Here is an 11404-nt window from a genome sequence, read left to right as displayed (position 1 = left end):
GATGTATGGCGCAGCGAGCGAGGCTGAAGCTGTGTGTCGAAAAGGAAGTGAACCGCCCTCGACAGCGAGGATGCAGGACCGTCAGGTCAGCAATGTAATCAATCAGTCCCAATGGTGATCACCGATAATGCCTATCGAGTGTGCTGATTCAGCACGTGTCGTTCCGCGCCCGGTGACGTGATTGGTCCGGTTCTTTTGACAGCTTCTTGAATTCAGCGAGAACTCATTTGTTTGTAGCCTTGCTTGTCCTTGCGAAATAAGGTCCTTGCAAGTGAGAGCTCATTTCCGCGTCTTCTAACGCAAAGGTATATCACCCCCGCCTCATCGCGCCGCCGTCGCACCCCCTCATGTCACCTCCTCGCCCATGATCTCCGGACTATCCGACCTCAACACGTCCTCAGTCACCATCGAAGATGCTGCCCCGCCACTCCCCTGACTCCAGGGATGAGCCTGACACTGCTTGATATCGAATCGCTCCTCCGGGTTGACGATAATCATAGAATCGATGAGATCCAGCGCCGGATCACCGATCGGATCCCAGTAAGGGGACGGGTAGCCGAATCGACCCGTCTTGATCTGCTGGCTGAGCGTGTATGGAAAGTCGGCGCTGTATAGTTCGTCCGAGAAGGGTGGGAAGCCGCAGAGGCATATGTACAGGACGACGCCGCAGGACCAGACGTCTACGGGAAAGCCGTAACTTCGAGTTGTGGAATCTGCGAGGACCTCGGGGGCGACGTCTGGAAATTCAGGAGTTAGCATGCTCTTTCGAAAGGGAGTATAACCGGGAGAGTGCCTCTCCTTAGGAGGCTCACAACTCGGTGTTCCGCACAAACTGCGTGTAAGCTGCACGCCCGCCGGTGTCCCAATCTTCTTGGCAAGACCAAAGTCGCCTATCTTGACAAAGAGCGGGTTGTCCTCAACAACGAGAATATTTTCCGGCTTTATGTCTCGATGCACCCATCCCTGGCCGTGCTTTGGTAAAGTTAGCGAGACCTACTCACCACAATATGGGTGGGAAAGGAGGAGGATGGCAAGTTAGATGCACACACCAGATGCTCCACGGCAGAAAATATTTGCGCAAACAGGTGTACCGCCTCGTCCTCTGTGAACTTCTCCTTGGTGGTAATGAGATCGAAGAGCTCGCCCCCGGGCGTGAGCTCCCAGACCATCACCGCATTCCTCTCCTCGTACTCCGCGAATACGTCCACGAGCTGGAGGAGGTTTGGATGCGAGCACGTCCTCGCCACCTCAGTCTCTTGCCGAAAGGTGGCGAGCTTCCTCCACCTGTGTACCGTGAATACCTTGGCCGCATATCTCGCCCCCGTGGCCTTGTTGGAGCACACGTGTACCGAGGCGAAGTGGCCCTTGCCTAGCCTCTCACCGAGTGTGTACCTTGTCGAAAACCCGACGCTGAAACCTGACTCCTCTCAAGCTTCGGGGTAGGCGCCGTCGTCGCTGTCTGCTGCCTGGGTATTCGATAGCTCATCGTCGGGCGTCTCCTGAACTTGCCACAGTCCTCCAATGAATTTGGTTTCCTGCCGCTGCAGAGGAACGTTGGCGACTTGTGTGTAGCTGGCCGTGAGGCGGCGGACAAGCGTACCCAGGCCCTTGCGGGATGCCACGAGAGATGCTCGGCGCCCGGCGGGACCGCGCGGGAGGACCGACCCCTGGTCCGCAAGATACGTCGCAATGGCTTCCAGCCCGTTGCGTGTAGCCATGCTCAGGGCAGAGTCGCCCCACACAGTCCTGAGCTCCATGTCGGCACCCTTCTCGACTAGGAGCCGGACGACGGCGATGCTGCCGCTAGCAACCGCCGACATCAACGGCGTCAAGTGGCTCGAGGCCCTCATGTTGATCTCTGCGCCGTGGTCGACCAGCGTCTTGACCACGTCCTGGTCCCCTATCCGGGCGGCCTTGAACAGGGCGCTCTCGTCGGTGTAGTCCCGCGCGTTCACGTCTGCTCCGTACTCAAGGAGGACCTCGATATTCTTATTGCGTCCATGAGCTGCCGCCCTTATTATGGCTGTTTCTCCGTCGCTGCCATGGCCATCCGTCCCATGTCCATCCGCGAGCAGCTGGGCGACGATCTGAGGCAGATCGAAGGCGGAGGAGAGAACGAGCAACGGGACATCTCTCGGGAATTCCTGGCTCCAGTGCTGGTACCGAAAGGTGCCGATGCTCCCCGCCTGGCTGGTGACTTGAATCGCTGCAGGGCTTGATGCAAGTCTCTGAATGTGAGGGAGCAGCGACTTGGTGTCGAGGTCTCCCGCCTCGGAACCCCAGTGCTTTGCCGCGTAATCCAAAAAGGGGTAGTCGGAGAGGCGCCTGGCCATGTCAACGTCCCTCGTGCAGACGCCGTCGGAAAAGTTGGGGAGTGTCAGGTACGTCAGGCTGGCCTTTGTGAGACTCAGTTTTGCCGTGAGGAGCTGCTGGACGTGGCATCTGTCGAAATACTGCTGCGCCGTGTAGTGCACGACGCGGACAACGTGCGTCTCGCCATCGACGATGACGAGCCCGCCGCAGGTCCCTGTCAAGATCTCACTGTCGGGAAGATCATCATCCTCAAGGGCCACCTCCTCGTCCAGCTCTTGAGTGGCATAGATGTGCTGGAGCTCGAGGACGGTAAACGGCCTCCGGGCGCAGACTACCCAGAAGAGAACAGCCTGTGCCAGATCCACAGCCTCCGGGGCTTGACTGTAGATTCTCTCGAGGGCGTTGTGGTATGTGGCGTCCAGATTGGTCGGGAGAGCCTGTAGAGATGTCCGTACCTGCTTGCGGTTGATCTTTTGGGAGAGATTCTCAATGTGAAGTTTGGCCAGCAAAAACCTGGCGAGTTGATTAGTTCATGGGCCCACGCTGTCATGATACAGGGGTCGGCCTCACATGCCCTGGGACTCATGGATGACAGCCTTCACAATGTCCTCCGCAAGTGCAGGATCAGCCCTTATGTGCCGTTGAAGCTTGTGCTGCTGCTGCAACTGCGCCTCGAGGAATGTCCTGATATCGTGGTCCCGGGCCGAGACGACCAGAAAAGCTGCGTCAGGTCCCTCGAAGTAGACCTGAAACGTGGTAGAGGGTCGCGAAGTACAGAGGACCCTGACTTGTGACCCCAACTCGCGGACAGCCAGCACAAATTGGAGGGCCTGCTCTTCGTCTGTCGAGAGCTCATCGAGGGCGTCGATGACGACGTAGAGCCGGGTCAGCCGTGAGACCAGCTGCCGGAGATTGTCTTCGATTTGTGCTAGGGTCGGACGGGTGCCGTATTTCTGGTGCAAGTTGTAGAGGGAAGATATCTCGGGAGGGAGAGTACCAGTCGTGTCCTGCTGCAGGAGTTGCTGCAGGAGACTGGAGAGGAGAGCAACCTGTGTCTGCTCGGCCTGCTGGTTGTGGTCACAGTAGATGAAAGTGAGTGCCGTGTCAGATGTTGTCTCCATCCGTTCAACATGGTCAATGGCCAAAGACCTGTATACCGCATGAGCCTGTGAAAGAGAAAAATTCAGTGACGCGGAGCCTGCACTTACATGAGAGTGGTCTTGCCAGCTCCGGCTACAAAGAACAGTCAGCATGAGACGCGAAAGCTCCATATCCACCGCGCGACTCACGGATACCGGAGCACCAGAGCATTGGCATTGTCCCGCGTGTCCAGTCCAAGAATCTATCATGCTCCAGAAACCAGTTACCAGTGCCGGGTTGCACACTCTCGAGCACGCTGGCATGCTTGCTACGGAAGGAGAGGGAGCTGATCCAGCGTATGATCTTCTGAGTCTCTCCCTGCTTCGCCTTGGACTCGGCTGTCTCCAACTTGCTGTCGACTTCTTCTATTCTGAGCAGCGAGAGCTTGGAAAGTTCCCTGTAGCTGGTTCAGCCTGTAAACCTTTTTTTTTTTTTCCCGTACGTAGACAAGGCTCATACACGAGATCTTTTTGCATGACCAGCATGAAGTGGCTTTTTACCCGTTCCATGGCGGCTAGGATCTCGGCTACGTCTTTCTTATCAAACGGCCAAGTAAGAACCCTGGAAATTCGACCAACACCCGTCTTGGGATCGAGTTTGGCGATGACATTCTCAAGTAGCTTCTGGAACTGAAATACTGGGCCTTCAGAATGGGTCAAAGGCCCCGTGGGTAAGTGTTGAGCTCCGTCTCCGTCTCCGTCTCCGTCACCTTGGTCGTCTTCGAGGCGGTCCTTGAGCATTTCAAGGAGGAGAACGGTGCTCCTGAGCTCATCCCGCAGCCTTGTCTTGTCGGACGACCCGCCCTTGACCTCCTTGATGTAGAGCGTCGCTTTGGCCGCAAGCTGCAGCACGGTTAGTACGTTGACGGTGATACCGAAGGGGTCGCCCATGGCAGCAACAAGTTGACGCTCCCTATCCCGCGTAAGGCAAGTACGTGATGGTGAGAAAGGATGCAGACACGAACCTAAGGTAGTCAGTCAGTCGGGGCTTGGCAAGTTCATGCGCTCCAGGTGAGGTGCAGAGCTGCATATTGAGGGGGCGGTAGCAGTCGACTATTGGTCGACGGTCGCCTCGCTGCCTACATGTGGTGTTGTCATGTTCAGGTTCAGCCCGACCCTCTCGTACCTGGTAAGGTCTGTTACATGCCAAGCAAGGGGCATGCTTGACTACTACTTCGTTCTAGACTTTTTGTCGGTAATTAAACCAAGAGCAAACAATCTGGCCATCAAGAAGTCAAACAGGTCCCATTGAGATTTTCTCACGCTTGTCGATTGCCGCCAACGCCAGACACGCACGCAGCGTAGGTATCACTGCACATTCCCAGCCATAAGCTTGTCCAGCTCCCAAGGACTGAGCGTACTGCGCCTCCTCGAGGTCGCCCTGCTTGTCCCCTTGTCCCTCTTCCTCTTGACCTGCTTCTGCGCACTGGGATCTTGTTTCACAGGATCGCTATCACCATCTTCCTCTGGCTCCTCTCGTCTCGACGTAGGCCCAGGGGCTGGGGCAGCAGCTGCAGAAGCAGAAGCAGAAGCAGAAGCAGAAGCAGAAGCAGCAGACTGCTTTGCCTCCCTGACCCCCCTCAGAGCCCTGAGCTTCGCCCTCACCCTGGCTGCGTCCGCCTCCCTCTCCGAGGCCGCCAGCTTGGCTGCAATGTTGGCCATTGTCAGCGGACTCTGCTGCGTTGCCTCCTCCTTGGGGACAGGTTGTTTGGAGACGACAGTCTCGCGACGGGGTGTCTTCTGGGGAGGGCCGGCAGCGAGCTCATCTTCGTCCGTGGAGTAATCCGCCACTGCCAGTGCCTCTTGGGGTTCCGATTCCGGTAGCGGGAGCAGCGCTTCTTCAAGAGATGTCCGTACCGGGGAGCGTCGCGGCTTGGCGCCCTGCTGACGGATTTTGCTGATGCCAGAGCGCTTGGGCGTGCCACGACGTGACGATGGCTTAGAGGGCGATTTCTCCTCCAGATCGCGCGTGTTCTCTTCGATGATGGTACTAAAGTCTCCAGGTCGTTCCTTGGTCTTTTCAGCACGTGGACCACGTCTGTTCCCTGCTGAAGGCGACGCCCGCAGAGGACTCAGTTGCGGTGGCTCGGGCAGCGGTGACGACTCCCGCGAGGAAGTGTCCCGAGGTTCGGCGACTGACTCCTGCAACACCTCGAAATTCGGCTGCTCCTCTTTCGGCCCCAGCCATTCCTCATCCGCCATGGAGCTGTCGTTGTTCAGGTCTGTGAGCTCCAAGCTTGACTCGTCCTGCTCATCGGGCTGCAGGTCGTGGACTCGGGCATGCTGAGCAGCCGCCGGACACGGTGACCGCTGGGCGTGCGACGTGTCCTCGTCGCCTTCCTCGGCCACGGTGGAGAGTCCGAGTAACTCGGCGCTCTGATGCCCCTTGGCACTTCCCACGCGGATCGGACTGAGGCGCAAGCTCATCTGCAGCTCGTCCTCGCGTACCGGCTCACCGCTGGCAGCCATTCTCTTCCGCCAGCTGTCTATCAGCAGCACTGCTTCTTTCCATCGATTCTCCATCTTGACCCATCCATCCTTGAGTCGATTGATCTCTTCTTCCCGAACTTCGACCTCTTCTATCGGCACAAATGATGGATTCGTCAGGATGGTCTTCATGTGTTTCAGCACCGAGTCAAGCTCAGAGGCCATGTCCTCCCACGACGGTTGCTTCACAGCGATGCCATCTCCATCTCTTGCTTTATTGTAGCCGCTCATATGTCGTAACGTCGTCATCGTATGTCGCATAGCGTTGAGTATCGCTTCATTTTCCTCGCTGAGATCCTGCGCCAGTTTGGCCAGAAAGCCATTCGTCTCGCTGCGCAGGCTGTACTCTTCCGTCGCAGTGTTTCCCTTGGACGCAGCAGACTGCTTCTCCATCCCAAAGTCCCCCGTAACATTAATCGTGGTGATGGCCGGGCTCGACCTCGTACCGCGCGGCCGACCAGCTTCGCCCAGTTGCTTCTTGAGCGTGTCGATGTGTCGATCCCGCCGTCTGACATCGTTCGCGCACGCCGAACGCGCTTGGGCCACCAGGGTTTTCGTCCGCGCCATCTCTTCCTTGAGTCCCCTCACAGCGGCCTCGGCAGACCTGAGCTGGGTTCTGGCGGCTGTCTCTGAGGACTCGGCAATGTCGAGCTTCCGTTGAGCCTCGCTGCTCTTCTCCGACAGCCGCGTCACATCGTTTGTAAGTTTCAAGTTGTCAGTGCGCAAAGCTCGCATCGTCGCCGAGAGTGATTCGCGCTGTGCAGCATCGCGCTAGAGCAGACGTTAGCTTGCCTCAGGCGCGCGTTGACACGTCGTGGTACTCACATCACGCCTCAATATGAGGTCGTTCACCACGCTGATGATGCGGCCCATGGTGAATGCGCCATCGTCGCCGTCACATGGGCTCGCAAAATCGATGCTCTGCCCATCTTTGATGAGGCCGCGAGACAGGAGCTGATTGTTGATGTACAGCGAAGCCGTGCGCAGATTGTCGGTATCGATCATGGTGCCTTTGTCAGGAAAGGGAAGTAACTAGGGGATCAAAATCTCTCTACCATCTTCTCGTTGGCGTAGAAAGTAAATCCGTTGTCCAAGTCTGCATTGGGCGCGGTATCGCGAGGCGCATTGAAGTCGCGACGAGGCGGCTTGTTGTGGATTTTTTGCCTCGTTGCCGAGTCAACCAGCATCGCTCATCCAAGTCCCTTGACCCCGCCACGGTCCTCAAATTAGCAATGTCGATATTTTATTGTAATTGTTCCATGCAAACAATACGTGAGCGCTGGATGCTATGTATACTTGAGTGCTACTGTTGTCACTTTGTAGGACGAGTTCAGGTAACCCTACAGCCTGACAAGAACCATCTTCTCATCGCTTTTCGAGTCAGGTGAGATCAGATGGTCAGGGTCAAGTCAATGAACTGTCTCTAATGCACTGTCTCTGGAAGTGTCTTTAACAATTATGGAGAGTGCTATCTTTAAGATTTTGTGCCAACTTCATCCGGCAATCCTGGCCTGGGACCCAAAGCCTTCAGTCAACTCGGGCAGTATCCTCTTCAACATGTGCCTGCTGCACAGCGATGTTCTCATATCGGCATGGCCGGGATTTCGGCTGCCTGGATCCGCGAGGATCAACTCTCAAGTCTGTCGCCTTCCTCCCCTCGCGCCCTTGGCGGTACATCCAGTCGTCAGGACATCTAAACCTGCGTGAGGCGCATAAAGTGGCAGTTCCTCGGATGAGGAACCAGCAGTTGTTCCAGATCATGCGGAGCAATCTGCAAAGGCTTGACATCTTTGTGAGACAAACACCCTCCGGGTGAAGTCGCCCGCAACGTGCTATACTGCTGATCCTCTGACACTGACCACCGGTCAGGGCGGTTCTTGAGACCAGAACTCCAAATATGACGCCTAGCCTGGAGCGCGACATGGTGTGCGCCCTGAACAGCAGAGAACCGCAGATCTAGTCAGCCAAGATCCAACATGATTGTCAAGAACGCAAGTAAGATCGATTGGCATTTCAGAGATTTTGAGAAGATTGTTACGCGGTGTTTGTGCAGCAAGAGCCGGCGTCCTTGAGACGAGACACTGTGAGAAGCGCCCCGATCTCTAGCCTGCTTCTGATGGCCCCGCGGCGTCATCACAGTCATGGTGTGTAGAGACAGCAAATGCAGAGGGGACGACTCACCATATATTTTTTGTGCTTGTTGTTCGCCCAAGCGGGCCCCCTCAGCTCTCGGGCATGAACTTGCCACGCTTCTCCTTCATCGCTGCCACTTTTTCCTGTGCCGCCGCAAAGCCCTTGAGCAGGTTGGCTTGCTCCCGCTTGCGCTCCTCGCGCAGCTGGAAGCGGTAGAACCTCTTGAGCTCCTCCCTCTTCTTCGCCTCCTTCTGCAGCATCTTGGCCCGGGCCTCGTCGGCCTCGTTGCGGCTGGCCGGTGCATTCCTGCTGCCCTTGGTGACGGTGACGAAGCCATCCTCGTCAGGCTCGTTGCGCAACCGCTTGGCAAGCTCGTTGGCTTCCTTCTCCTTGCGGTTGAAGACGCTGAAGAATGCGTGCACGGAATTCTTGGTCTCGAGCTTGTCGGCTCGGCTCAGTCGCAGATGTGTCGCAATCCATGGTGTCGACAGCGGGGACACGTCCTTGTCGTCGACGCCCTGGCCCCAGATCGGCTGCGCACCCTTGCCGCTGTGGATCCTATCAATCTTTTTGAGAACCCTGGCAACACTTGCTTCCTCGACCAGGAGGACCGTCGCCGTGCTCCCGCTGTTTTGCAGACGGCGCGTCCATATCTCGGGCAGCTGCGCCGCGACCTCTTCTCGACGCTCCTCTGCCTCGACATCTCCGCGTTTTCTCTTCTTCGCGAAGCCCTGAATCATCGTAGCGCGGGCCGGGTCGACAGCGAGGACTGTTTGCGCCTCATTCTCAAATGCGATGGACTCGAATTGACGCTGCCCGCCGAGAAGAGTGGCGAACAATTCACGAAAGTGAGCCTCTGTGCTGTCGACGGGTATGTTCTTCAGGTAGAGCGTTCGCCCATCGTTGGCGGTGGGGAATCTGGGCTTGTTTGGCCGGATCCTGATCTCATGGACGGTTTCGACGGGATATGCTTCCGATCCAATCATGCGCACGGGCAGGACGGCAAATCGGCCGTCTGATGCTTCTTGGGGTGCCATCACGGTCGTCGTGGATGATAAGGAACTATGCTTGCGTTGTGGTGTTCAGCTTTGAATGCGTTTCGGAAGGTTCGAAAAAAAGTTGGCGATCGGCTTATCGATTGGTACGGTGCGTGGTACAGTGCGTGAGCGCAGTGATGTCCCAGATTCCCAGTCGCGTCAACACAGACGACACCTCTCACCCGTTCACGAAGTATAACAATGTACTACATGCTCATCTTCTATTGCTGCCCTTAGGCCCGCCTCAGATCTCAATGGAAATACGGCCAGCACCGCGACTAACACATGAAAGCATGGAGTTAGCCTTGTCCTCTTCCGACAAGGCTGTGCCTCGGTGATCAACCCGGCCGCTCATGAGAGAGATCTTGCAGGTGCCACAGTTGCCGACTTCGCAGCTCGAGGGGACATCATCAAACTCGCGTCGCAATACCTCGAGCAGGCTCTCCTCCTCTCCTACCTTGACGGCCTTGCCGTCTCTGTTTGCCACTTCCGCCTCGAACGGATCACCCGAGATGTTGGCCCCAAAGGCCTCGTAGTGCACCTCGTTGGGGGACAGACCACTCTCTGCCACTGCACTCTTCGTTGCGTCCATCATCCGGTCAGGTCCGCAGACATAGAGGTGGCTGTTCCACGGCATGCCCCTGACAATCCCGTTGATGTCCATCCTCTGACCTTTCGACTTGTCATACACGACGACCTTGGATCCGTAGGGCGCGAGTCTCTCCCGATATGGCATGTCCTCCAGAGACTGGACGGCATAGTGCAGCTTAAAGTCCCAATTGATCTGGAAACACCGCTTCACCAGCGCGATGAAAGCAGTGATGCCAATCCCGCCAGCAATGAAGACATGCATGCTGGCCGATGCATCAGGCGCGACGCTGGTCGTGAACTTGCCCACGGGAACCACGTCGCCAACGTGCGCATTTTCGTGCACGTATTTTGATCCCCCTCGGCTGTTTTGCTCAAGCGCGACGCCGAGCTCGAACCGGCGACCGAGAAGCTTGCCCTCTCCCGACACCACCGAGTACGATCTCGTCAGTGCGTTTGGCAGCTTGAGCTTCGAATGAAGACCAAAGTCACTCTGTTCCGCGCTGACTCGCGGGTCCACCGCCTCAAAAGTCAGAGACACAACCCTGGGCGTCTCCATGTGGCGCTCAATGATCCTGTAGTCATGCCACGTCTCCGTCTTTGCGTCCTTCTTCTTCAGAGCTTTAGCGACTCGGTTCTGGAATTGGCCTCGCGCCTCCATGCCGAGTTCCTCAATGCGCGACAGCTCCTGGTTCATCTCAAAGTTGTCCTTATTTCGGTGCAGGTACTCCTGGATTCTCTCAATCGTCCACTTGGGCCATTTCCTCTCCACCAGACGAAGCTCGTCGCCCACCTGGACCGTGCCCCCACGGATGACGCGGTAATACCAGCCTGTACGGCTCGTTTCGTAGGTGACAGGCGCAAACTTTTTGATAGAGAAGCGATGGTTCAGCTTAAAGCAAGGGGATCTGGGTAGGGATACCTGCAGCAGGACCTCAGACCCCACGGAGATGATGTCGCCTATGCAGACATTGCGTTCGTTCATGTGAGCCGTGACGAAGTTCTCGCCAAATCCTCCCGGTACAAACTTGTCTGCTGCCTCCGGGTAAGACTCCTGCCAGTTCGGATAGTGGGAAGAGCAGTCTTTGGGCATCAATATCACGGTACATCGTTGTCGTCGTGGAATTTTGCTTGAGCTTACAGCCTAAGACGGCCTTGTCAGGGCCCCCATGAAAGGTCAGGTCGTGTTCGTCGCCTTCGAGGCCCACCTCGTCAATCTTCATGGGCCTGTTGCACAGTTCCTTGTCTATTCCCGACGCGATTGTGAGGCCCGGCATTTGTTTCATGGCCGACGTGCGGATTTCGAGGAGCCTGTCGGCCTCGAAAGGCGCCGTGAGGTCGATCATTGCGACGCGGAGGCGATAGAAGTGGCTGGTGGTCTAGCGGTGAGAGCTTTCACACAGCGGGGATGTATTTGCAAGGACAAGTTCGGCATACTAGGACCGTCCGCCTAGAACATGAGAAGTCAACGATGTACTCATCCCGAAGGGCGCGCGATGCCGCATTTGTGGAGAACCCGGGCTTTTGGGGGTTCGGGATGACGCGCCTGGGAACAGTCTACAAGGCCAGTATTCCTGAATAGATAGAGGCTTGTGGGCAGGAATACTTGATATGGATCAGACGAGACTCAAGATCAGCCTTACCCGCGCCTCACGACAAAATGTGTCGTTGAAATTGTCTAAGACTAAAAACGTTTTTAACGACAAC

General features: G+C 56.6%; 2 protein-coding genes across 2 annotated transcripts; both read right to left on the bottom strand.

Moving 5' to 3' along the window:
• Positions 1-8161: 8161 nt before the first annotated feature.
• Positions 8162-9109, bottom strand: J7T54_003506 (uncharacterized protein; the record flags this gene model as incomplete). The annotated part of the gene is made up of 1 exon (XM_051505783.1): positions 8162-9109. The coding sequence occupies one exon, from the start codon at positions 9107-9109 to the stop codon at positions 8162-8164; it is 948 nt and encodes a 315-aa protein (XP_051362943.1).
• Positions 9110-9353: 244 nt separating this feature from the next.
• Positions 9354-11043, bottom strand: J7T54_003505 (uncharacterized protein; the record flags this gene model as incomplete). The annotated part of the gene is made up of 2 exons (XM_051505782.1): positions 9354-10780; positions 10839-11043. 2 exons carry the CDS (start codon positions 11041-11043, stop codon positions 9354-9356), a joined length of 1632 nt encoding a protein of 543 aa, XP_051362942.1.
• Positions 11044-11404: the final 361 nt, after the last annotated feature.

Source organism: Emericellopsis cladophorae (assembly GCF_022114955.1).
Source record: "Emericellopsis cladophorae strain MUM 19.33 chromosome Unknown NODE_16_length_390664_cov_118_533041, whole genome shotgun sequence".
Taxonomy (NCBI): domain Eukaryota; kingdom Fungi; phylum Ascomycota; class Sordariomycetes; order Hypocreales; family Bionectriaceae; genus Emericellopsis; species Emericellopsis cladophorae.
This window is presented reverse-complemented; position numbering and strand designations above follow the sequence as displayed.